Below are 26,855 nucleotides of genomic sequence, written 5' to 3'. Positions count from 1 at the left end.
GTAGCCAGCAGGTCGAGGGAGGTGATTCTCCCTCTCAACTCTCTCTGGTGAGACCTCACCTGGAGACCCCACGCAGTCGTCCAGTTCTGGAGTCCCCTATTACAGGAAGGATCTGGACAGGCTGGAATGTGTCCAGAGAAGGTCCACAAGGATGATTAGAGGGCTGGAGCACCTCTTCTATAGAGACAGAAAGAGCTGGAGCTATTCAGTCTGGAGAAGAGAAGGTTCTGAGGAGATATTATTGTGGCGTTCCAGTATCTTAAAGGGGGCCTACAAGAAGGCTGGTGAGGGACTTTTAGGGTGTCAGGTAATAATAAGACTAGGGGGAATGGAACACAAATCAAATGGGTAGATTCAGATTGGCTGTTGAGAAGTTCTTTACCAGGAGGGTGGTGAGACACTGGAACAGGTTGCCCAGGGAGGTGGTAGAAGCCTCATCCCTGGAGGCTTTTAAGACCAGGCTGGATGTGGCTCTGAGCAACCTGATGTAGTGTGAGGTGTCCCTGCCTGTGGCTTGGGGGGTTGGAACTGATGACCTTCCAACCCTAACAATTCTATGATTCTGTGATTCTAAATGGCATTCCCCCCTGCTTTTTGATGCTACATGGCTGAAGAAAATGTAACCTGTGTGCAAGAAAATAGAAACTAAGGTTTAATTTAACTTTTTTGACATTTCTTCCAAACCAGATTATTTTCTATTAATCATTCTTAAAGGCTATTGAAAGGGAGAAAGTCCCAAATAAGTAGTTTGCTTGTAATAGTGATTGTTGAGTTAATTTGTTCTTCCAAGCCCCCATACTTGGAAAATTAAATGCACAAAACTTTCTGAGAACTTACAGTATAGAAATTTGGTTCCAGTTTAATGCAAATGTAGGTAAATAGCCTTTTAGAAGGAGAAAGACTAAAACACGCTTGTGCTGCAGATCGATTCAACCTTCAGATGTTTAGGATAGCAGTGCATATTCCTTGTTTGTTTCTGTCAGTTTCTGCTGTGGGGAAACCCTGTTCTTTCCCATGCAGAAATTAATTTCAGGAGTTTTTTCAAGATCTTAAATTTGAAGAAATTGTAAAGAAGATTGATGTGCTGTTGTACTTCTCTTTCTTTAGACTCTAAGCGATGGAACTGACTGGGAACACAATGAAGAAATACCTCGTCTGCCAGGAGAGACTAGAGTCACAGGTATGAAGCTCTATAGCTGCCTACTGCAGTATATGTTTAGGAGTTGACATATACCTGTGTCTTACTGGAGTGCTTCGTAGTTTAGACTGGTTTGGTCTGGGTGTTGGAATAAGTCATCCTAAAATGTCAGGAATTTTTTTAAGTAATTGTGATAGGGACTTCTTGTCACTTACCCAAATAACTTTAAGGCTTAATAGTCGTGGTTTCCTTACATAGCATATCCTCCAATACACAGAAATTGCAGGTCAAGATGAGTTGCAGTTGTATCTACAGACGAGGTAGCACACATCTCAGTGATGAGCCCCTCTAAGCTTTTTGAATTCAAAAGAATACTCCATTGCCACCCAGTTCTTATTGCTGTGTTGTACAGTAGTGTGGACCCTTAGCTCAGAGTGTGACTGCCCTAAGGACAGTCTTATGTTCCCTTGGCACGACATGCACGTAGCTACTATGCACTTGTTAGCCTTTACATACAGCAGTGCTGTAGCATAAGGAAGATTATAGTATTGTGTACACTCATTTCTTACTTGATGGAGGCTCTTTCTCGGGCAGAGCTTTTCACTCCTGGAAACTGGCACTGAGGTATCAGAATGCAACTGAAAGTGGTCTGTCTTCTGTTTGTGAAGCTTCTAATTTCCCCCTACAGAAAGATTTCTTGGGTGGGTTTGTAAACAACATTGAGGTGAAACCAAAGTGGTGATTAAGAGGAAGTAGTTGTTTTTAATGAGGGAAGCTGTGGGGAAGGCATGAGGGAGAGGCTGTGGGACTAGGATGAGTATTTGATGTGATCCATACAAAAATTGTTTGTGCTTTGGGGCAGTGTACTGGAAGGAGGTTGCTTGTTGTGGACAGCAGATAAATAGGTTGGGCTAATGAAATGAGTGGACAGGGAGAAATAGGTGGCTTGTAGTGCTTCACTTAAGTCTTTAATAGCACTGCTTCAGTAAAATCTTTATTTTTGAGTAGTATGTGTTAGCACTTAGTTACTGTCCTTGCTGAAACTGCTTATGGCTGTGCTGTGTTTGATTGCCTTAAATTGAAAGTAATGTTTGTCTTCAGATGGTGAATTCCCTAAACACTTTATCACTTGAACAGGGTACTTCAGTGCAGAGAACCGAAAGATGTAACAGTATCAACAGGAGAATGTGTGTGTTCTGGGATAGCGAATGGTTTGGTTCAGTAATCATGGGGCAGAGTTAAATCTACATGCTGTTCTGTGTCCCCTCTCTTACATAGTGCTCAGAATGAGAAGCATACCCCTGTAATTAGGGAAGGCTGCTGAAATCTGTGGATGTAACTTTGGCGATGTTAGTATGTGAAGCTCTCACATTTTCTTAATCCAAGTGTAGAACATTCAGATTTACTACTTCCTAAATTCTTTGATCTCTTGGAGTGGCTCCTGTGTGTAAAACTCTTTATTTTACTGCTACTTCACTGATGCTTTTTTTTTTTTGTTTGGCAATCTTTAAGAAATGCTGTGTTTCTTACAGACAAAGATGTTATATATATGTGTCCATTTAATGGCCCTGTTAAAGGAAGAGTGTACATCACAAACTACAGGCTGTACCTAAGAAGTGTGGAAAATGTGAGTAATGTGCCACAGTTACTTCTGTGGGATAAGTCAGTCTTAAAACCCCTTCCCTTCACCCAAACTGCTTTTTTTTGTGTGTGTGTTGAGTACATTTTGGTTTAGTTTTTGCATCCATCTCTTTGTGGAATTGCATGGGAGGCTTTTTCCTTGAAATGGTCTGTAATGTATTTAACAACCTTATCTTAATTGTGTAATGGCTAAATAGTAATTGCCTTTGTGCCACTGAGAAATCTGTCTAAAAAAGGAAGTTCTTTAAAAGGTATTGTAAAAGGGTGATTTCTGCCTGGTAAACTTACAGTTTAATCAGGCTGAACTGGTACCTTCATCTTTTGTCTGTTGGAGCTTGTTGGAGCTTTTTGGTTCCCTTTACACTTAATCTGTGACAGATCAAGGATAGCAATCGATGATGTGCAATAGTTCTTAAAATGGCTATCAGTAAACCAAGATTTTGATTGGCCATTCTATTGGAAAATAAGAATACTTTGATCAGTAGAAATTCCCATAGGTTGGGAGGAGCAGTAGTGTGTTTGATAAGCAGTAATGTGAAAGAGTAAATGCATTTATTACGTGTCTCATCATAATTAGGTACATTTTCATAACTATTACAGTTGGAACTTTCTGGTTGTAACTAACTCTGCTAGTAATTTCTTTTTAATTTGTTCTATTTTATGTATCAATAAAGCAGTCTTAGCAAGCAGAGGCAATCAGAAGTATGTAGCAGAAGGCATCTTTTAGGGTGTGGCCACCTTTATGCCTGCATGCTGTATTAGGCATGAAGTATTTTTGTTGCATGTGAATTGGATGATGTTCAAGGCCGTGGAGTGACTGTACTGATTTCATAACATACTGGGAGGGGAGACTCAACCAAATGCAGAAACATTTGCTTCCTGTGTGTCTTTCACGTCTGCTTTCTATTCTAGAATGCATAAGAAGAATTTGCTTGAGTCATCTTCTCAGATTAACCTTTCCTTACTCAAACTTCCCTTGCAGGATCCAGTTGTGGTATTGAATGTTCCATTAGGGGTGATATCAAGGATTGAAAAAATGGGAGGAGCTTCAAGCAGAGGGGAGAACTCATACGGATTAGATATCACCTGTAAAGTAAGGCTATCCAGTAGTTCAATAGAAAATGAAATTGAGGTTACTTTTCTTTCTGCTTGCCTATTTATGGGAATGAAAAAACCTCATGTTCCTCACAGCTGAGTTTAAAAAGGGCTTTTTGGAACTGGACAGGGAATACCTTTTGTATAAAGATTATTTAACTGTCGTCTCTGCATGCAAGGGGAGGGATTGATCTTCCTTTCAGAATCACTAATGCACAAGCTTTGCACAGGAGACTTGTTTTGGGGCATTATTCCTGCACTGTTTCATGATTTCATTTGTTATAAAAGTGTTTCATTTTTTGTTTTTTCTAATCCTAAAATCTTTGAAGAATATCTTGAAGGGGGGGGGTGGGGGTATAAGATGTGAAGGCATTGAAAAGCTTACTAGTTTGCTCTCCTTAGTCTCACCAGAAGTTGTTGCTGTGAAAAAAAATACAGTCATAGGGGGGTTCCCTGTGGATAATTTAGGATCATTTGACTCATTAATGGAGTGTGTATACACATTTGATTTTTAGCAGTTAATGTGCAGATTGCTTGTTTTTGACATTAGTGATGAGAAAATAGCGAGGGTCAGTGTAGTCTAGACATTTTGAAAACATAGAATAACTCCCATCCTGCAAACATTCAGTAGCCCATGAGACTTTTGAGTGGATCAGATCCAGTCATTTCTAATGGCTTTATGCCAAAGCAGTGTTTGCATCACGCAGTGTGGAACTGCTTTATTTGTAGGATTCTCATGCTCTGTTTTATTTTATAGGATAAGAAATAAACCTGAACAGTCACAATGGTTTGCAAGCAGATTCTGAATCCTGTTTAGTGTATAATATAGCATTTCTACATCAGATAAAAGTATCTTACTACTTTGGTTCACTTAGAAGATAATGCCTTTGTTTCAGGATATGAGAAATTTACGGTTTGCATTAAAACAAGAAGGGCACAGTAGAAGAGATATATTTGAAGTCCTCACAAAATATGCTTTTCCTCAGTCACATAACTTGGTAAGTTACATTATTTATACTATTGAGTTGTTTTGATGCAGTGTTCTTGCCAATTAATTTTAACTTTTTGAGCCACTCATGTACATTGGAGCTGCTTAAAGAGAATAACCACAATCTGGTGTCAGCATAAAGAGAATTACTGTTTTTATGTGGAACACTGATCCATACAGATCTGATCCATGCAGATCTCACTGCTTAGAGAGTGCAAGTTATCCACCCTCACTGGGGAGTATAGCAGTACATGTCTGTCTTAATTTCTTCAAAATGTTGAACTGGTGGGCAGCCTTCAAGGCAATAATAAGTATCAGTCACCAAGGGTTTTACTTCAGGAAAAGACATGGTAAGACAGCAATTGTTTTACTGATGAAACTGAAGAAAAATAGAACAGGGGGCTAATGCAGTAATTAATTCACACACATTTATTTCAGGTGAAACATACAGCTTAAGGAAGGAATTGAGTGGCAGTGATGTTAGCTAGCCATTACCTTCTGCTTCTTTGCCAAAATCTGTGCAATGTGCTTGGTGAATAATTTTGATACCTCTTCAGTAAATGCCTTTTTTGGTCTTTTGTTAAACTCAGTTTACATTTCAGTGCAGTGCTTTCCTTTAGGATAACTCTGAAGAGCTCTCTGTGCAAAACGGTGGAGGGTTTTGCTAGGAATTGTTAAGAACTCTGTTCAGAGAATTGTTGAGTCTATGAGGCTACAGGAAGGACCTTACTTCCTTCTCTAAAGATACATGTCAATCAATGGGCTATGCCCAACATGTAATTCTTCAAAGCTTTTTTTCCTCAAATTTTGCATCCTGTATGCATGTAGTCTGTGGAATGAGAACATAAGGCAAGATAAATGCTTTTGCTTAGAATATTTTGTAGTGCTGTAGTGCATAGTCTTAAGAAATGAATTTTCTGTGTTTGGGTAGGTGTGGGAAATACTCACAGAAGACTGTTGTAGAATAAGTTAATTTAACTCCACTGCTGGCATTTTATGCATCTTACCATAGAGAATGAGTTTAAAGCATAACAGGATACATGGACTTTGAAAGGGTGATGGAAAAATGACAGCAAGAAGAAATAGCAAATCAGAGAAGTTTAGGTTAGAAAGAGCTGCTACAGATCATCTGGACCAGGCTTCTCTTGCAAGTAGGGTCTTAGATTAGGTTACCCAGTGCACAGTCAAGTGTAGTCTTGAATATTTCCTGCCAGGCAGATTCCATCATGTTTGAGTGATCTCATCAGATACTTAATTGGTAAAGAATTTCTAAAGTTGTATCATTGCACTGATGGTTGTGGTACTTGATGATGGTTTAGTGGTGTCCTACCCAGCTACAGGGCTTGAATAACATGGTGGTGAGATGTGGACTTGTATTAGGTTTTGTCATCCAAAATGACCTAATGTTCATCTGTAGTATTGGTAGTAAGTACTGTGTGGAGTACTACAATTCCTGCTTTGGTGGTTAATCCTGTTGAACCTAGTAAAGCCTGTCCTTACACGGCCTGGCCCATTTAAATGTAACATCAACAGCAAAATCTTGGTCAAGGCAGAAGCAATTTTGCTTTCAGCTTCAGTGAAGCACAAATCTTGGGAGTAGTGCCGCTATGGAGAATGGCTGTACCTCTTGGCTGTATCTCTTGGGCATCTCTAGAGCAGAATATAACCATTAGTAATTCTATAGCCTGTGATATATCATGAATTTACACCTGTCCTTAGTTACAATGTGAATAAGCTCTTAACTTTAAAATGAGCTAAGCAAGTATGTGATATTTTTGGGGTGTTTTCACTGTACCCCAGCAAGCGATTTAAACTGATGCTGCCACAGGTGGGTATTTCTGCCTGGTTGTTCATCCCTGCTTTGAGTTCCCCTGCATGAGTTTGAGGCTGTGTGATGAACCAGACAGGGAACTGAAAGAGGCTAAACCAAGGAGACTAGGAACTTACCAACCATACCTTATGGCATGGTATCATTGACATCTAGGGGTGGATATGAATGAAGGGGAATGACAGGACTGCCTCTTCCAGTGGTTAGTTTAGAAAATGGTTTCACTGTCTGAATATGTCAGCATGTCTGGGATGCCTGCCTTCTCCTTTGAACATATGCTCACACTCTGACCGTGCAGATCTTTTATGAAGAATGTGCTGTGGCTTCACATGACAGCTGAGTGAGGATGGCAACCTCTGCTACTCAAATGCTGAGTTCTTGCTTTTCTCTGGCCTCTTTCCCTCTACCTTCCAGCCATGTGGTTTATGATTCCACTCATACCAAAATGACAGTTTTATAATCCCTGGTAAGCCAATGTAGTTCACTCATGCAGCACAACATATTCTGTCTTATGAGTCTTGTGCCACTTGGGGTAGTTTGAGGAGGTCTGGTTTGAAATTGGTATGCACCAGAACGAGTGCAGGTGAGGGTGTGTGAGTGGAACAAGGAGCTGGAAGGAGAAAAGAGAGGCATGTCCCATTTTTAGCAGTGTTAAACTGATAATTTTGCTCAGGTTACCTTGTGGAACAGCATTCTCAATCTCCCATCTGGTTCAGCAATACTGATGCTGGTGCAGCTGGAGTGGAAAGAAGGAATCATCAGGACAGAAAAGGCCTAAACTTCTATTGTGTTCTCTTTTAATAGTATATCATATTTTTATCTGCCTGATTTTTGTCTATATTGGACCCATACCCTTAGAGCTGATCCTAAACAAGAACTTTTATAGATGCTTTGCTTCCATTTTCTTTATGGTATAGCATTCTTGGACAAAAAATTATTTCTGTGTAGTGCACTCATTATTTTGAAGGTTTTTGTCTACCATCCCAAAAGCAGCATTTGAGAGCCTGTAATCACAGATCTGTTTGCAGCTATTCATGAGTCTCTCAACATTGTCATACATATGTGCTTACTTCCAGAAACTAGTTCTTGTGGCTCTCCAGTTTGGGCATGAGTTGGATTCAGATCACCTTAAATCAATAACATAATGTAAAATCTGATAGCTCTTCTGATTGACAGCTTAGCTGATATGGAACAAGCAGCTGCTATCTGTAATCCTCTGTTGTGTTTTTAAGCTTTTGCTAATTGAAAGAAAATCATTGCTGAAAGTTTTTTTTTTTTAGAAGCTAAAGAAAACCCCAAAACCAACCAACCAATCAAACACAACAAGCAATGAAACAAAAAGCCTCCATGCCCCTAAATCAAATGTTTGTAGTACTTCACAAAAGATATGTTTAGTCTCTGTAGTTTAGTTTCTACATAGCAGCTGCTTCACTTCTTGATGTTTTCTTCAAAACAGACATCATCATTTTTTCTGAGATTATTTGCCACCATAATACCTGCATGATATGTATTTATTTCTAACCATGATAGCTCTGTTTCAGTGAGAAGCACTGCTAGTCACACTGTCTGACCTGGGCCTCTCTCATGTCTGATGTAGCTAGTTACCCTGCTAATTTGAAATGTCTGAGGGACTGCTCATGTCAGTGCTGCTGTTGGATGATGATTTTTAGATGGCAGTGAGGCCTGATGTAGGTGCCTGTCTGATTTTGCACAAAAACCTATCATTGAGGTTTCATTCTAAAATACTTACATCAGTCTCTACATATTTGCAAATGATCAGAAGTTAATTATGTAAATACTACACCATCTGATCTTAATTTTAAGATGAACAGGTAAGATGCAACTGGCAGAGCTGTGTAATAGAATAGAATAAACCAGGTTGGAAGAGACCTTCAAGGTAATGACATATTAAAGATGGTACCTTTACTCTTATACACACTGAGAAACGGAGAGTCTTTTCACTGAGTAAAAGCTTAGTGATTTATGCTATATGAAAAACATAAACCAGTAAGGTCAAAACAGGAAAAAACCAATTTGCTTTGTTTGCATGTGTTTAACACCTCCTTGTTCTAGTTTTGCTTTCTTCTTCTGTAAAGCATAAAGATAGGTAATATATTCAATAAATTGTGTATCTGTTCTGTATCTGTTACATGCTCATATACAAGCAGAACGTGTATTTATCTGCTGTGATTCCATAAATAAATATATAACTATTTGTAAATAGACTGCTTGCCAAAGTGTGTTGTCAGACTGCAGCTGCTCTCTCCTTTATCTCACAGAACTACATTGTGTTATGAGCAGTCAGTGTATCACATACTATTGTTGTGTGCAAAATGGTAATGATAAATTGAATGTTGAAGGCAAGCACTTAGTCTGTAGCAGGACTGAAAAAGAGGCTCTGTGTTGAAATTGTGGGTTAGCACCTGCAAGGAAGTAAACAGAATTATTTGCACAGTGAAGCATAAAAAGTAGCTTACCAAAAGTGTTGCAATATTTGAAGAGATTTTTGAAGTGAAGTAGTAGCATTCTGCTTTTAGAGTATGAATGCAATGAGATCCCTCCTTCCATTCTATGCAGAGTCAAAATCTTAAGTGATTTATTAACTCTTACTTGTTTTTAGCAGCTACAGGTATTGGTAAGTCTCAAGCCTTGCCACCCCATAAGTTTTCTGAGTGATGTTTACACTTCTAAAAATTCCTTGCCTCTTCATGCTTTCCTTGATTTCTTCTTTCCATTTCCTTTGATATACTAATGGAAATTGGTGGGCTTCCATCAGACATACAGTGCTAATTTTCATCAAACTTACAACAGCTGTGGCTTTATTCAGTTGACAAACACCGATTTATTGAGCAGGTGATCTGCCTGAAACTTGTCCTGTTGCTTGTGCTTAGTATCCAATCAAACTAATCTGGATTTGGCTCAGGTATGCCTGCACAAATCACAGTTTAAAATGCCTGATGATGATACAAGGAACCCCTCATTAAAATACGCTTTTATTTTACTGCAGTATTGTTTTGAACCTGAGCAGCTCTCCTGTGTAGGTTTTGGTTTTGTTAATCTCCAAAAACCTTTTGTTGAATTTAAAGGTGTCTGGTGAAGCTGCAGCTGATTTAATTCCTGGGAAAGTAGGCTAGGTGCACTAGGAACTGTAGTGAAGTGCTTTCTGTTGGAGCAGCAGGATTAACAGTGTGAGAAGGGAAAGGAATTTCTTTTGGTGGGAGGGGGTAAAGAAAAAAATGTGAGGGTGTTAGGGTGGAGGCTCAGAGTACCTCATGTTTTCTGGAGAGAAGCAGGGTTTATCAGGGATGTACCATTGTTGTGGAGGGAACAAGAGATGTGTGAAGAAGGCATGGAGTGGAATTGACCAGTGTATTTTTTGCACTCTGGTATTTGAGAGGTGTACCCGTGTGCGTAATCATGCACTGAGAGAGGCTGTCAGGGCTTTTCTGCTTTGTGGGGCCATGCAATTCCTACAGCTGCTGATGTAGTTTGCTTCTCTGACCTTCCTCTGCACTCTGAAGGATATAAATACACACCCAGCTGGTCCATACTAAATGCCTAGGGGCAGTGAAGTGGCTTCCCTGTTTTCATCCTGACTTGAGAGGTGTGCGTACACGGGGCACTAATGTGAAGAGACCTCTATCCACAAAAAGCTAAGCCATGTATATTTACTAAGCCATCACCTCTCAAATCTTTCATCAAGTGATATGAGAGATAAGCAGTGTATATTGTAAGTGGCATCACTTTTCTGTCCTGGTTGCCTGCTGCAGTATAGAGTTGCATTCAGACCGGGCACTGTGAGATGAGAAGTTTAAGCAGTGTTAATCAAGATAGTTAAGACATACAGATACAAACATACATGTTTAATCTGTAAGCTTGGGTTATTTAGTGCAAAAGTAGCAATATGTGGGTCAGTAGTGCAGACCTGAAGCTTACCTGAACTGTAACTTTTGGGATCTAAATATGTATTTGTCACATAGATTTGTCAGTTTGGTGCACAGATTCAGGCTAGATGTGAGGAGGAGGTTCTTCACCATGAGAGTGGTGAAACCCTGGAATGGGTTGTCCAGGGAGGTGGTCGAGGCCCCGTCCCTGGAGGTGTTTAAGACCATGCTGGATGAGGCTCTGGCCAGCCTGATCTAGTGTGGGGTGTCCCTGCCCATGGCAGTGGGGTTGGAACTAGATGATCCTTGTGGTCCCTTCCAACCCTGAATGATTATATGATACTATGATAATAAAAGGTCTAATTTACTCAATAGAAATTACTTCACATTGCTCATTACCACATTTTGTTTCTAATAAATAAAAGTAGTGCACAAATGTGTGCTAAATATGGCTTGTGCTGATACAAGTAAGAAAATGCAGCTTTATTCAAGCATATATCTTATGTTTGCTTAAGTGTGTAGTTCTTAGTATTAAAATGGCTGTAAATGTGGATACCTTTTTACACATGATCTTACTTCTTGCTTGCCAGGTTTTCTACATTTATGCCGGGTTCAGTTATAGGCCTGTGAAAATGATACAGCTTTTGGATGTTCAGTTTAATATTCAGTTTCCTCTTTGAACAGAGTGGAGACTTTTTTTGGTTACAAGTGAAATGTGATAGGCTCTTGAATACTTCCTGCTCTGGCTACTGCTACTTAGCTCAGGACCACGTGTTCTCTTCTGCATTCTCATTTGGTTTTGGTGTGTTTGTTTTGTTGGGGTTTTTTTTAACAACTTAGTTTCATGCTTCAGTTGGCATCTGAAGAATTTATAAGCCACCAAAATCAATTTTCTCAATGAGGTAGGTTCTTAAAATAAATGTTATTTTTGCTTTCATCATAAACTGTGAAAACAAACAAAGGGAAAGCAAGGGGTAGTTAGGTAATATTGCCCATTTGGAGTTGGCTGAAAGGAACAGGAAACTAATAGGCAGGAGGAAGTTGTCAGAATTCTTGGTGAGGATGCTATGTTGCATAAATTTGCCTTGAGGATGAGTAGTAATGCAAGAAAAGAGTAGATAATGTAACCTGCTAAAAACATTTTGTTTCATCTTCAGTGGCAACTTGCAAAAGTTCATGGAGTTGTGCAGCAAATCGGATTTCTGTTTTAAGGATCAATAGGGGAAGGGCTGCAGGAAGATAACTGCTTCCTAATGGCAATGAATAGCAATTACAATCTGTTTACACTTTCAATTTATTGTCTTAATATTTTATGTAGTAATTGCAGCTGTACCTAATGGAGAAATTTTGGTGAAAAGATAGTAGTGTATTTGGGGAAGATGTGGAATACAGGAAATAAACTCGTAGAAACCATTTTAAAAGGTTTTAGCCTCCTGACAGTAAAAAATCAAGTGGTTTAGGCTTTGTAACTTTTATTACTGTCACTTCTTTTTTCAGATGTTGCCTTATTTTCATCATTTCATTAGCAGAATGTTTGTTGCTTCTAGATCTTCGCTTTACAGTCCTATAAATACCAGATATAAACAGAGATAATGGGAATGGCTTGAAAAAGTAATTCCTATTTTGTGGTGAGCATTAGGGTATAACTGTTAATGAGCCTTCATATTTGCCACTTGCAGTCATAGTTTGGTGTAATAAGCTTCTTTTACATCCTACAGCTCTTTTTTGCATTTGCAAATGAAGAAAAGTTCTCTGAAAACGGCTGGATGGTGTACAACCCCATGTCTGAGTACAGGAGACAAGTGAGTTATGAAAGTTGCAGTTGCCTGGTGCTTTCATGTCTGACAGCATACACAGTGGACCTGTTTGTACATTTCTCCTGTCAGCTCTTTTGTAGAGAATGGGAGAAGACAGAAATGCAATTTGAAAAGTAGAGGAAAAAAAAAACACTGGAACTCTAAACAAAAATTTACAATGTCCAAGGAAGGTAGTATCTGTTCCTTGAAGGAAGTTACTGATACCTCTTACAGTGTGCCACTGTTAAATGAGCAGGGGACAAGGGAGAATGTGCCAGTTATGCAGCTACAGTGTCCTAAATATAGATTTGATGTGGTCCTTGGTTTGGTCTACTTCTTCCTGAAGTGAAGGGGGGAAAAAGCAGCTTACTTTAGAAACAGCATTGCTTGATGGAAATTGTTTATGTGTCTATCAGAATTCATCCTTGCTCTTCAGGTGGTTTGGGAAAAATATTGATGAAAGAGAATGATAAATTTAATGTTTAAAAATGTCTTCTAGACAGTTTATTTTTGCTTTAAAAGGGCAAACAATAAGGACTTCCTTAGATTGTGTTTTTGATTGGGTTTTTTTTCCCCTCTCTGTAGTTTTTTTTGGTTCAAGATTTAGAGGCCTAAGATCCAAAAAAGGTAAAGTACAAACACCCACACAAAGCCCACTGTGCTATGCATGTGTGGAGGTTTCATCAGTCTCTCTCAATTTCCTGGCTGCTGTTTGTGAAATGCCTTACTGAGTAGACTGCAACTAAAAATTGTCATTTCTCAGTAAGAAAGCTACCCTGAATATTATTTTTAACCTGTAGGTAGTATCAGGCTACAGGGAACAAAAGTCGAGAAGAGTTTTCCTCTCCCTGTCTTCTCAGGACCATAGTCTTTTCAGCAGGCAAAATGGAAAGGCAGAGTTTTGAGGGAAGAGAGAAGGTAACTGAAATAAATCTACTAGATTTAATCATTGTTTTGAAACTTGCTCAAAGAATGGAATTGTGTTTGTAAGAGTACATGAGATAGTGATGCAGTTGTTTAAGGTTGTGAATGTCAGCAATGAGCTGTTTTGTGTGGTCTTGTAATCTTTTTTCCTTCTATTGTTTGGAAACAGTACTGCAGTTAGGTTACATTGGTAGGTTGTTGCCACCATGTGGCCGTAATGTCATGTAGAATTCAAGAGCAGAATTATTTGTAAGCTGAAAATGCACTGAAAACCTTTGTTACATTTCAGGGACTGCCTAATGATCGGTGGAGAGTGACTTTCATTAATGAACATTACAGCCTGTGTGACACTTACCCCTCGCTCTTAGTGGTGCCGTACAACGCAACTGATGAGGATCTCAAGAAAGTTGCTGCCTTCAGGTCCCGAAATAGAATCCCAGTGAGTATTACGTGACTAAAGTTACTTTAGAGTATAGCTAGTTTTAAATATGCATCCAAACAACTTTTTGCTGAACAGGACACAGAGGATGCTTTTTTTGGAAGTGGGTACAGCAAAATAGTTTTGATTGGCTGGTGAGTTTTACTGCTTGAAACTAGTGTCTTGGCCAAGCCGCATTTCTCTTTTTGCCCTGTAACAATCTTCCATTCCAACTTCGTTGTTTTAACTTTTCCAGTAACAACTGCCAGCATTGCAGATTCTCTTAATGAAGTATGAGCCTCAGGCCTACCATCTGTAACGGTTTCTTGGCTATTGTTGGCTACACATAAAAACCGATAGCAAATGTTATCATCCTGTAAGCAAGCTGCATGGCATTCAAACATTTCCAATGGTCAGCTCTAAAATAAGACCTCACGCATAGTCTCTGTAGTCAGTCCTTGGGGGTTTTGACCCTTTAAATTGCTCTGTGGTATTTAAGATGAAGCCATTTGACTTTTGGGGTATATTTCTGTAACTAAATTCTTTTGAGAACTCCTATTTATTGGCTCTTTACAGCACTCTAGGAAATACTAATTTCTATCACAATGCAATTTGTTCTAACTCATATCTCAATGTGGCAAACACAGAAGAGGTGCTGGATCCTAAGCCAATGTCAGAAAGCTGTCTTGAATCTCAGATTTCAAACAGACATGAAACTCCATACAATAACTATAGGCTAGGCCTATAATTGTAAATGAACTATATATGCACACATATATCCTTGTGTATGAAGCATGTACGTTAAATACAGTCTGTGCTTACAGTTCTCATAACCTGACTGCATCTTCTCTGTCATCTCAAAATTCATGACAGGGCTTTTGTATGTCTGCACACTGGGAGTCATTTCCTTGGTTGTAGTAATTTTATTCTTGTCAGGAAATAACCAATGATACTCGCCCCCCCCACACACTGACAGGTCATGTTTTTAGCTATACAACTAAGGGTTGTGTTTTCGGGAGTGAATACTTTCAAAGATTCTTTCTCTTGTAACTCTAATGTTCTTTCACTCTGTAACCCACAACTTCCAGACTAGGTGAGAATACTTTTTTTTAATATCCTGTAGTGATGAAGTTGGAGCTCTTGCCTGCTTGTTGTTGGTGCTTACCTTTAATCTCTTGCACTGCATTGTATTCCCTGGGCAGCTCACTGTCTGTTGTTTGTGGTAAGTTCCCTCTGGCTCAGAAAAGAACAAAGGCAGCATTACCCTCTGCTCCACTGCCCCCTCTTTGTGAAAAGGACTGAGGAACAAAATGTACTCTAAAGAGAAGGGGAAACATTCAAGATACTGCAGAAAGTTTCAACTTCCTTTCCTTATCCAAAAAAAGGGCAAAGTTGTTCTTGTAGAATTGGACCGTTTCTACAATAAGTTCATTCATCTGAATTCTTTCTGAGTTTCAGCAGGCATTGCTATGTTTGTTTCCAGTTTGCTTTGCAGAATTTTTTGTGAAGCCTAAGACTTACATGAAACTATTAAAATGCATTTGATTGTATAGGTAAGTGTAAGTTCAGTAAGAGCTCAATATGTAAGAGAATGAACTCTTTCAAAGGTTGCCATTGATAAATTTGATGAGACTAAAGTGGGAGCAGTGTCAAGATTATATGAAGAAATAAAACTTTTTAGGCTTGATTTTCATATTACCTATTTTAGAGACTCTTAACTTCAAAACTGAAGTTATGATTTTGAAAATAAAATGTATTTCTCTACTATGATTTTGACACGTGACTAGGTTCTGTCATGGATTCATCCAGAGACTCAAGCTGTTATCATGCGCTGCAGTCAACCCCTTGTTGGAATGAGTGGCAAGCGGAACAAAGATGATGAAAGATACCTTGATATCATCAGAGAGGCTAATGGGCAAATCTCAAAGCTGACCATCTATGATGCTAGGCCCAATGTCAATGCAGTCGCCAACAAGGTAAACAGATGCTTAATAGTTTTATTTGGGAAGGGGGTTGGGGAGGAGTCTTTAGTTTGATGTTTTCTGTGAGGAGGTTTTTGGCAACAGTAGTAATATTAATGTAGATAAATTTACCTAATCAAATACATATTTACTAGACCATGAAGAGAAATGACCGTCATAAGCAGGAGGAGACTTGATGGGGTGCTTGGTGCCATGGGTTAGTTGTTTAGGTGGGTTGGATTGGTTGATGGGTTGGACACGATGATCTTGAAGGTCTCTTCCAACCTGGTTTGGTTTATTCTAAATAAATAAAGGTTTATTCTAAAGGATTTTAGGACCATAGATGGATTTTCAGAGACACTTTACTCTCTGTTATCAGCCAAACACAGAATTTAGCAGGGTACTGAAATGAGATATGACTGCACTCTGAGGTAGATGTAGGCTGAACTGTAGGCTGACCTGGAGTCCATGTCCTCTGTTGGAATGACATGCCACCTCTATGCACACCACAGTAGTGCTCTGTATGCTTTGGGAAAATTCTATCCTGGAAAGGCTGTATACATAAATTAAGACCATAGATAAGCATCCTTGGTTTGGTTCTTCCTAACCATTACATGAACCACTTCAGACCTATCCAGGCATCCAGCAAATAGAGAAACTGATGAGTAAGTTAATTTGGAGGTTTGCACTTTAAACAGCAGTATGGGAATGATCTTGGATACCTAGATACCTGCTCTTTCCTAGGTTCCTGTAGTTAGGTACGTGCAATAATAGAAGTAGTGTTTCCATCTGGCAGGGTGGTAATTTCTTTGCTAATCTGCAATCAAAGTCTAAATGGCATCAGAGTAGTAAAACAGATCAGGTTAGAAGGGACCTTAATCACCTGGTTGGACATTTCAAGAAGAAAATGTGTCCTTGTGCCTGGCTTTACTCTCTGTTCCCCCTGAGCTCTCGTGAGGACCAGATTGTTCAGGCATACTCAGATAATGCCAGTCACAGTGTGTCAGTGTTGTGATTGGCACAGAGCACAGCAGATGTGGATGTGCTCCATGTTTATATGACAAGCCTACTTAGGGAGAGTCAGTGAAAGGCAAAAGTATGCTGCTTGCTTTGTATGAGAATGTACCAGTTTTGCTCTTTCAATCTAGGATAGTTCCTTACCCACTGAACTTCAAGCACAAATTAAATGGATGTGACCTTCAGTACTTCCTAATGAAGTTATGTGCCTGCACAGCAAAAAGCATGAGAGACACAAACCTAAGAGGGTTTTAGATCTTCTGAAACAGTATGCTTATCTGGAAAAGGAATTCTAGCTTCTGAGTAGTTTGGGGTTTTTTTGATGTGAAATAGTTGTGCTGAAAAGAATATCAAATGGTAAAACTCTTTGTGTCTAGGAGGTTGATACACAACAAATGTCAAGTTGTTTCAGAATTCAAGACAGCCAATAATGTTAGTGTTTTGCTCAGTGCAGCTTGAACACATGCATACCTTTAGCGCTATCTTCTCCAGAAATGAAAATATAGTTTATTAAGCAAGCAATAAGGCTTCCCCACACACACTTTTTGGGGGAGGGTATAATGCACATTGTTCCAGGGAGTCTCTTCTAAGGGCTGTTTGGCTAGATGTTAATCTGGTGGTTTGTAATTTGAGAGTCTGCCTCAATTGCTTATGTTTTACTCTACAAATTGAAATATCCTCTGCACACTGAATTTTTATGAGTGAACAACATATGTAATCCCTCTGTTTGCCTTGTGGAAGGAGTGCCAGCCCTTACTTTAACTTCAGTTTTTCCCCCACTCTTGGACAAAGTCAAATTTTGACCCCATTTGTTTCAAAGATGTATTATGACCAAACTTTGCACACACATTCTTACTGAAGTATGAAACATGGTTTTGAGCTTTTTAAAATAGTCTCTGTATTTCCCCTCTGTGTTTTATTTAATTCCTGCTGTGTCTAAATACGAAATAATCATAGCAAAAAACCCACAGAAGGGTCCATTTCTAGATCTGGGGGACAGTAACATACAGAGTGCAAACCAGTGTTGATCAGCACTGGAAAAAGTTATCTTGATCAGCTGTGAGGATTAGTATAAGCAAAATCTTAGGCTATGCTACTCGTGCATTCCTATGTTCTTTGTACATAGGTCAAGACCACCCAGTCAGTAGGAGCTGCCTCAGCCGTGATAGTAAAATTGCAATCATTCCTCACCAGGACTTCATAATACTTAAAGGAAAGAGGAAAAATACAGTTATTACTTCTTGTAGCACAGAGCCTGGCAGCTCTGAGAATAGCCCCACATCTGAGGAAGGAGATAGAAAGCACAGAATAGAGATACCGTGCAGCTAAGCAGAAACGTAGGTGGCACTAATGGGGGAAGGCTAAACCATGCTTTAGGTTGTTGGTGGTGACTGGGACAAAATTTTGTTTATCACAGTTCATGGCATGGTTTTCCTGTCTGCAGGAAATGCTCTGCTTTTGCAGCTATCTTTGGAAAAATCTCATCAGTGGTTCTGTGTCCTCAAATATGTGTGGGTTTTCCACTTCCTTTTGTGACCAGGCACATCCTCTGCTGTGGTGCTGATTAAATGTTTTGAGAGAGCAGCAGAATATACTTGAGCAGCAGCATATACTTTATGCTTGTGTGGCTCTTTAGTTTTCTAACCATCTAAACATGCATTTAGTCTTCAGCAATAAAATTTCATGTTAGAAAAGTTGCCTTAAAGTTCTCTTTGATGTTATTACTAATTTACTTCAAGGTAGAATCTAAGATTCTTGGACTTAATTCCTTGGTGGGAAATGTGAACATAAGTGACATTGTAATGTCAGCTGGTCAGGGAAAAGCTGTTTCCACCATGAATCTCAAAAGTGAGGAAAGTACAATTGTCTTTTTATTCTCAAAGCAGTCTGAGTCCTTGCCTGGCTAGTTAAATCCTATTCAAAGACCTTCAGTATTGCAAACAAAATTTTAGATTTACTCTAAAATAGTTACTTCTTCCTTTTAGGTTTTCTTCCTTGAGGTTTTGAAAGGACCTGGACTAGCTGGAGCAACTGAAATGCATTTCTGTCCACATGCTATACTTAATATGCTTTGTCCATTTGGACAAAGGAAAGCCTTCAAGTATTCTCCAGCATTTGTCCCAGAATAGTTTGTATCTGAGACTGCTGTTTTGATCAAGCAACTGAAATTATATGTATTACATGTATTACTCAGCCACAAAATACAGTACAAATTAAAAACCTGTTTCTTCATACTCTGTTGAAGAGCTGCTACAGCAGTGTATGTAAGACTGGAGCCAACCTTGGATTTCTTGTTTGTAGGCAACTGGGGGAGGATATGAAGGTGAAGATGCATATCCCAACACAGAACTTTTCTTCTTGGACATTCATAACATTCATGTCATGCGGGAATCTTTGAAGAAGTTGAAGGACATTGTTTATCCTAATGTGGAGGAATCACACTGGTTGTCAAGCCTGGAATCAACCCATTGGTTAGAACATATAAAGGTAACTTTTTAATGTTTGTTTGAAATAATGGTTGTCCAAATCTGTTGCATCAGACCTGATTTCTTTGCAGAACCTTTGAGATAGTCCTGACATGGAATGCATCTTGCTTGGACTACAACAGCAACATCATTGAGTGTGTGCTTTTCTGCCAACTAATCTTTAGTGTATGCTATGTGATACCATTGCTAAGCAGCAGTAATTCAAGCAGTAAATTCAACATTTCTCTGCCTCAAGTCAAACGTCAGGCTTAAGAGTGGAATGCATCATTAGTCTCATTGTCTTTACATATGTGAGACCTGATTAGTTTTTGTTCTAGCAATACAGGATTGCATATAAGTGTCGTTACCTTAGTTGTCAGATGTATATGACTATTTTGAGTTATGGCTTTGTAAAGAAATACTGTAATTTGGATCTTGGGGCACAAATACTTAAACTGGTAATTCACCAGTATTCTTACTAGTTGACCTTCGAACCTTTCCTTGTATAGCTGTACAAATTTATTTAGAGTATTATGTAATGAACCTACTTCATAACATTTTCATGTTAATATTTGAGAAATAAGCATATTAGAAGGGCACAAGTTCCTTTTTTTAACAGCTGAGATACTTCAGTTCAAAGAAAGGATCCAAATGTAATGCAGAACTTTTAGGGTGTATGTTCTATACTAAATCCTCTCTTCAAAAAAGAAGCTTATGGTTCTTTGGTCTATCAAGGGTACTGGTTTCTGTCCTATTTTTTAAGAATGTGCTGTGAGATGAATTAGATCTTACTAAAGGATTAGGGAACTCAATCTCTTTCTCTGATTTTATGTAAGAAGTCTATTTGATCCCCTAGAAAATTCTTTTCCAATTAACTGCACTATGCTTTTTAGGTCTATTAATGGAAACAGTATCAGTTTAGATGCTTGTGTAGATGCACAGAAATCAATTTATTTTTATTAGAATGCTAGCACTAATTTGTGTTGTTTCATGTTTGTTCTTTGCTAGCTTGTCTTGGCAGGAGCTATTCAAGTGGCAGACAAGGTATCCTCAGGAAGGAGTTCTGTGTTGGTTCACTGCAGTGATGGCTGGGACCGGACAGCGCAGCTAACATCTCTGGCCATGCTGATGCTGGACAGCTACTACAGGACAATTGAAGGCTTTGAAGTTCTGGTGCAAAAAGAATGGATAAGCTTTGGACACAAATTTGCATCAGTAAGAATTAGAAGATAATTGCAAGAACCATGCAATATTTACATTCTAAAAAGCTTTTAAAGTTAAATGAGTTCTTGTGTCAAGGTTTGCTAATTCTTTTCAGTAGTTTGGAATTCCAATTTAAAATGTTTGCAGGTAAATCTGAGCAAAGGTTTTGGACTTGTTTGATTAATATTTTTTTACTATTTTTTTCTCTGAGCTCATATTTTATCCTCTAAATCCTTTTTAAAAACACAGAATTGCTAGTCACTGTGTTTACTGAGCAAAGAGTATGAGAAGGCAGAACAGTGATGTCCTCCCAAACTTCTACTTAGAAGATCAGAGAAGACTAGGAGATGAGGCTTCTCCTTTACCTTCCTTTTGGACTATTTTGAAACCAAATAGCAATCTTTGGAAATGTTTGAAGCCACACTGTTTTCTGTGAGTGCTGTACATTTTGATTTGATGAGTTGTTTAGCTTACAGTGAAGGCAGTTCTTTTTTTTGCAGTGTTCTGTCGACGCAATGGAATCATCCCCAGAGATATTTAAAAGACCTGTAGATGTGGTGCTGAGGAGTGTGGTCTAGTGGTGGACTTGGCAGTGTTAGGTTAACAGAGTTCATTATGTTAAAGATCTTTTTCAACCTAAATGATTCTATGATGAAAACTGGTAATGCAAGAAGAAAATATTTTGATCGCTCTAGCTCTAGTTAATTGGTTGTTTGAGAGGACGATGAAGTTTTAATAGAGGGCTAGGCACTTTAGTTCAGCTAGCACACCCTGAACCTCATCTCTGAAACTGTTTTTATGCCTTCCCTCAAATGGGAAGCTGGAGAAGAGTAGAACATTTGTTATGTTGTCTTCCTATGTTATTAAGTTTCCTTGTTGAAAAGGTTTTCCCTACCTCACCTTTTTTATGTGTAGTGAACTTATTAGTCCCTATCCAGATGATAAAATGCTTGATGTATGGAGTGTTGTTCTAATAATGCATTTTAATATAACACAAAATATTGGGGGTTAGAAGGGATCTCAAAAGATCATTCAGTCCAACCCCCTCTGCTACAGTGGGATCACCTAGAGTAGTCATAAAGGAAGGCATCCAGGTGGGGTTTGAATGTTTCCAGTGAAAGAGATCCACAACCTCTCTGGGCAGCCTGTAAATATGAGATATAATTTTAGATGGAATACACTCAGGCATCCTAAAACTACTAACCACAGTGAAAGTCCTTTACTACTTACTGAGCACCTGTATCACCGTTACCATGTATCTGTTAACCTTGACAACTGGAGAGCAAGGCAAACCAATTTGTCTTCCTTAGAGTGCTTTTCTAGTGATCTGCCACTGCTGACTGAGTTCAGCTGTAATCCCTCATCTCCCCCTATCTCCTGCTATTTGATTCTGTTATTTTAAACTGTCTTTCAAATTGCAGTACAGAATAGTGTACTGGTTTTATCATTTTTCATGTTCTTAAGACTTTAAGCCTGCTCTCTTACAGGCAGGTAGACTGCATCTTAGTTCAACATACGTGCTCTTTTGTCTCCTCCTGGCAAGTACATTCAAGCAGAATTATAGAGTTAGTATTATCTCTTTTTCCTGAATCTTTTAGCTGTTCTCAGCTATCGAATGTGAAAAGGAAGGAAACATCTTTTACCAAACCTACTTTTTGTCTGTGAGGAGAACTCCTTTGTTACTTTGGACTCCTCAGAATAAGCAGCTCACTTTAACTTTCTACATGCATCTTCATTTTCTTTGAGCTCACTCATGTTCACAACCTCAGAGTGAATCTTAAAAGTTCAGGTTTGGAGGGGAAAGAGGAAAACCTGTGTGGATAGTTTGATAGTCTGGGTGACTTAAATGACAAAAGAAGGCAGATATATAACTTGACTTTTGACAAACTTATTAAGTAACTATAGTTCAAAATATATCTTAGTTACATGTGAAGTAATGGGTGCTGTTACAGTTATGCTTGTCCAGTGACTTGCAGCTTCTTAGAATAGGTGCAATAATCACTTCAGAATCTTTCTTGGACATCTTTGAAATACCTTGGCAGTATTTCTGTGTATCTACATCTCTCCTTCTTGGCGAAATAACTAGTTTTGAAATCACAAGAACAGGTCACTGTGTTACAGAAGCATTTATATTCCAGTGCAAAATAAGAAACAATATCTATTTGCCATAAACCAGACTGTTTTGGTTAACAGGAGGCTGTCTTGCTTCATTTCAGAGAATAGGCCACGGTGATAAAAATCATGCTGATGCAGACCGATCACCCATCTTTCTCCAGTTCATCGATTGTGTGTGGCAGATGTCTAAACAGGTATGTGATGTTATTCTTCAGAAGGCAACACTGTTAAGAGATTGCTGAATGAAAACCTTAGATCTTTACTTTAAAAGTAAGTATATGAAGAGGGCAGCATACCCCTATGCTCTGACACTGCAGTCAAAAAGAGTGTATTTACTTTTCAATCATACAATCACTACCATTTTTCTAAAGGTGGTGTACAGGTTGCAGTTATGTTGCTTAAGATGGTGTTGACCATGCATGCAAGGCTGGTGTGTCTCAAATTTGGGCTTCACAGAAATGCCTTGGAAGATGTGACCCCCAGTAGAATGGTTTTAAAGGAATCGCATCTAAATGTCTTAATGGGGCCTGGAAGCTATTGAGTGCTGTGATTGAAATGTATTTTCAGAAAGTAATGAAACAAAGCAGCAAACAGTCCTTCTAGGGCCAAACTCTTCCTTTCCTGTGTGGTACTGAACAATGAAGAGTCCAGTGTGGGTATCTTACTCTGTCTCCCTAGTAAAATTAACTGTAACCACCCTGTATTATAATCTTTTTTGAAATTAAAGGCAGTTACAAAATGATGAGAAGAGTATTTTTTGGTGACTAGTGACTTTGATAAAGTTAACACCTCATGTCATCTGAACACGTGCTCTGCTATAAAGTATATGAAAGTGTTATCACAAAAATTATTTGTAGGTGTATTTAGGCTTCTGAACACTGCTTTATCCTCTTAACCAGGGCAGGTGCATCTCTCCCTGCTTTTAAAGAACAAATTTGTCTTTTCTGCTTTTAGTTCCCTACAGCCTTTGAATTCAACGAGCAGTTTTTGATCACAATCCTGGATCACTTGTACAGCTGTCGGTTTGGTACTTTCTTGTATAATAGTGAGTCTCATAGAGAAAAAGAGGTTAGTCAAACCCCTGCTTCTTAGTCATACTGCTTGCTTCATTCTGCACGACTACAAAAAGTTTTGCTTGTGTTGTATTTGTTTACACTCCCTGCATGACAGTGGTTTTGAACTGGCTTTATTCTTATTATAGAATGGTTGCATGGTGAAATTTGGGGTTTTGGTAGCTTGAAAACTATGCAGTCACTAAAATACTTGTCAAGCTCTGGTTTGGGAATATTTCTAATACAGGAACTGTGCTTCTAATTAAATCAGAAGTGTATTAATTTTTAGAATGTAATCATGGCTTCTATGATGAATTTCCTGATTTTGTGCAAATATTTACTGCTCTTACTTCCATTTCATTTTAGAAAGTGACTGAGAAAACATTATCATTATGGTCTTTGATAAACACTGAAAAATCTAAATACACAAATCCTTTTTATACTAAAGAGCTAAATCGAGCGCTCTATCCAGTGGCCAGTATGCGTCATTTAGAGCTCTGGGTCAATTACTACATCAGATGGAACCCAAGAATTCGGCAACAAGTAAGTACATTCTTTGTAATGTGCAAAATGCTTTTAGGCTTTGGAAGCAGGATTTTGTGTCCTAAGTGACTTGTAAAAGAGTACCTGTAACGTCTTCAGGTCTTTAATACTGTGTTTTTACAGGCAGAGAGAAAAAAAGGTGAAGGTGATGTAGTTCTTTGTCAACTTGCTCGGCTCTCCTCAGACCACTGAGCTTATTTCACTGTTTAATATCAAATCATCCTGGAGCTCTTTCTCTAGTCCCTTTTCTTGGGGACAGCGCTGGGGAACTTTTTTTTTTTTTTTTAAGGGCATTTGATGCTACTAAAGGGTGAATGACAATGCTTAGAAATGAGTCTTACTGATCCCTGGAGAGTTAGGGCATTAGCATCACAAACACGCTCAGCTGCATTTGCTTCGTCTCTTACAAATTAAGATGACCTATTCAGTCCTTTCTCTTTCAAAACTGCTATCTGTGTTGATAGCTTATGGTAATATTGTCATTTTTTATGTAACTTTGTCCCAACATTGTTTATGCTGTGTAAGTGTTGAATGAAAGCTGTTACTGAAAATTATACAAGTGAATCAGATTGGATGCCCAGAAAAGCTTTTATCAAATTACACACAGTTAAGTTCTGTGCTTTTAATGCTTAATATGTGGGTACTTAGTGTTTGTTACAATCTTGCTAGAAATCTCAGTTATGTGCTATGCAAAGGTGCTCTTTACAAATTGTTGAGCTTTGAGTACCAGAAGATAGAGGAGAGATTTCTTTGACAGAAGCAGTCCTGGCAGTCCAGCCCCTGAATGAATCGGGAGTTTTCAAGCAATGCACTTCCTTTTCTGCAGCTGATCTCCTGTATTATTTACAATGCTTTAGAGGCTGCAAGAAAGCTAGACAGTTGGCTGTATTTTCTTACAAGTATGTTGCCAGTTTTAATTTGCAGTTCTAGTTTTAAAGCTTTTGTTGCTTGCTGTGAAAGATGAGGGTGTTCTGCAAAAGGTGAATCTAGAGATTTATTCTAGAAAGTGAAGGATTATGGGGCATGCAAATTAGCTGTAAATCTACTTTAAAATGCATTGTGCCATTATTCAGGAGAGGTTTTTGGCAGGAGTTTCTTATTAGAAATGCAAACCCATGTGATCATCTGTGCTGCTACTATTGGTCTCTTGTTTTCACCAATTTTTATTGCAAAATGCAACAGTTTGGTATTTTTCTGCACACAAAACAATTGTTTCATCTTGTCTTAAGCAACTGAATAGTGGACATGTGGCCTGAACCATTTTTTTAATGACCATCCTTGGTGCTACTACTTACAAGGATGTTCTGCGTCAGACTTCAGTCTGGATGGCTGGTAGTGGCCGGTAGTGCTTAGAGTTAAATCCTGATTGGTGGCCCATCAAGTGCTGTTCCCCAGGGTTCAGTACTGGGGCCAGTTCTCTTTAACACTTTCATAAACAATCTGGACAATATTGGAAACTACAAGTACTGCCAAGAGAGCACAAATACTACAGCAGCCTAACTGTGTTAGAAGTAGTTGGACTTGAAGTGATAAGACTAATACAGATCTCTTTCTAGCAGCCAAATCCGGTGGAGCAGCGCTACATGGAGCTCCTTGCATTACGTGATGATTACATAAGGAGAATTGAAGAACTACAGATCACAAATAATTCTAAGATAGCCAATTCATCATCCTCATCAGCATCACCCTCACAAATGGTGTCTCAAGTACAAACACATTTTTGAAGAAAATCCTGGCTTCGTTCTATACTGTAACCGCAAGTGGTGCTTAACATAGATCTATAGCATAAAGAGGAATATTTTAATGCCTTACATTAGACTGTCCTAACACAAATTATTTTAGACTCTCTTCATTTGAGGAGGACTTCAAGCAAAACCACCTCTTCAATTACGTGCCTTTCAGAACCTGTGGATGGGGAACATTACTAATAAACTTCCAGTTATGGAGGACTTGATGAGTTATTTTGGAATATCTGGTACAATTGAAATTGATTTATTGGTTTCATAAGAATGCTTTAATTTATTACATTGTAGATTATGTTCCTGTAAGGAAATTCATGCTCAGTCTTACACGTCACCAGTAAATTTATTACTGACAATAGGAATATTCACATTGCATAAAAGTAGGGGCATATGGTATTCCTGTTAGGAAAAAAAGGTGGTGGATTTCATGAGATGAAAAATAAATAGTTGTAAGATTTCAGAGAGAAGTGTTGACATTTTCTCGGTACCTGGGAATTCCAAGTTTTCCTTTGTTGAAAAAAAAAGAAATCTATGGAAGCAGTTTCACTGGCATGCTTCTAATTAAAGTTCAAATAGCTCAATAGATATCAAAGTATGAGCAAAATCTATTTTGTGTTGGAAATTGATTTTATTTTTTTTTAACAAATGATGATTGTACTGCATTCTGAGAGGTCTTGTGTTGGCTAACTGTTCAGCACTAAGGTATATTACAAGTTATCACCATTGGCAGTATTGTTTCTTTGGGTTAATACAGAATAAAATGGTTCTACAGAAGATTTACGTAATTAAAACCAGACCCACAGAGACATTACTTAATTATCCAGCAATAGCCATAGTACTAAAGCTTGTGCTTGTCTTCTAAATGTGCCTGTTTAAAGGAGATTTTGTACCAAAGTAGGCAAAAATTTTCAGCTATATATACTGTTAAAACTTGTACACTTATAGCTTACTGTTTAATTCTTTGGTCAACAAATTTATTCCTAAGTATTTAAGGGACTTCAGTATATGAGGTTTGCATATAGTGTGTGCACTTACATGGATGAAT

The 26,855-nt window shown here is 38.5% G+C and overlaps 1 protein-coding gene across 2 annotated transcripts in view; it reads left to right on the top strand.

The window, feature by feature from the left end:
- Positions 1-26,855, top strand: part of MTM1 (myotubularin 1) — a 39,064-nt gene extending 12,209 nt beyond the window's left edge. The window contains exons 4-16 of one of the 2 annotated variants that reach the window (XM_068152189.1): positions 1,108-1,180; positions 2,671-2,765; positions 3,762-3,872; positions 4,771-4,872; positions 12,293-12,376; positions 13,584-13,733; positions 15,500-15,688; positions 18,992-19,177; positions 20,164-20,370; positions 22,575-22,667; positions 23,428-23,541; positions 23,892-24,068; positions 25,628-26,855. In XM_068152189.1, the coding sequence (XP_068008290.1) occupies positions 1,108-1,180; positions 2,671-2,765; positions 3,762-3,872; positions 4,771-4,872; positions 12,293-12,376; positions 13,584-13,733; positions 15,500-15,688; positions 18,992-19,177; positions 20,164-20,370; positions 22,575-22,667; positions 23,428-23,541; positions 23,892-24,068; positions 25,628-25,792 (1,746 nt within the window). In that variant the 3' untranslated portion in view covers positions 25,793-26,855. Of the gene's footprint in view, positions 1-1,107; positions 1,181-2,670; positions 2,766-3,761; positions 3,873-4,770; positions 4,873-12,292; positions 12,377-13,583; positions 13,734-15,499; positions 15,689-18,991; positions 19,178-20,163; positions 20,371-22,574; positions 22,668-23,427; positions 23,542-23,891; positions 24,069-25,624 lie in introns of both variants that reach the window. The other variant, XM_068152188.1, reaches the window with a different exon arrangement.

The sequence above is a fragment of the Melanerpes formicivorus genome, unplaced genomic scaffold (assembly GCF_026170545.1).
Source record: "Melanerpes formicivorus ecotype bairdi unplaced genomic scaffold, bMelFor1.0.p_v2 SCAF_22, whole genome shotgun sequence".
Lineage (NCBI taxonomy): Eukaryota > Metazoa > Chordata > Aves > Piciformes > Picidae > Melanerpes > Melanerpes formicivorus.
Note: the sequence above shows the minus strand (reverse complement) of the source record. Positions and strands in the feature narration are given on the sequence as shown.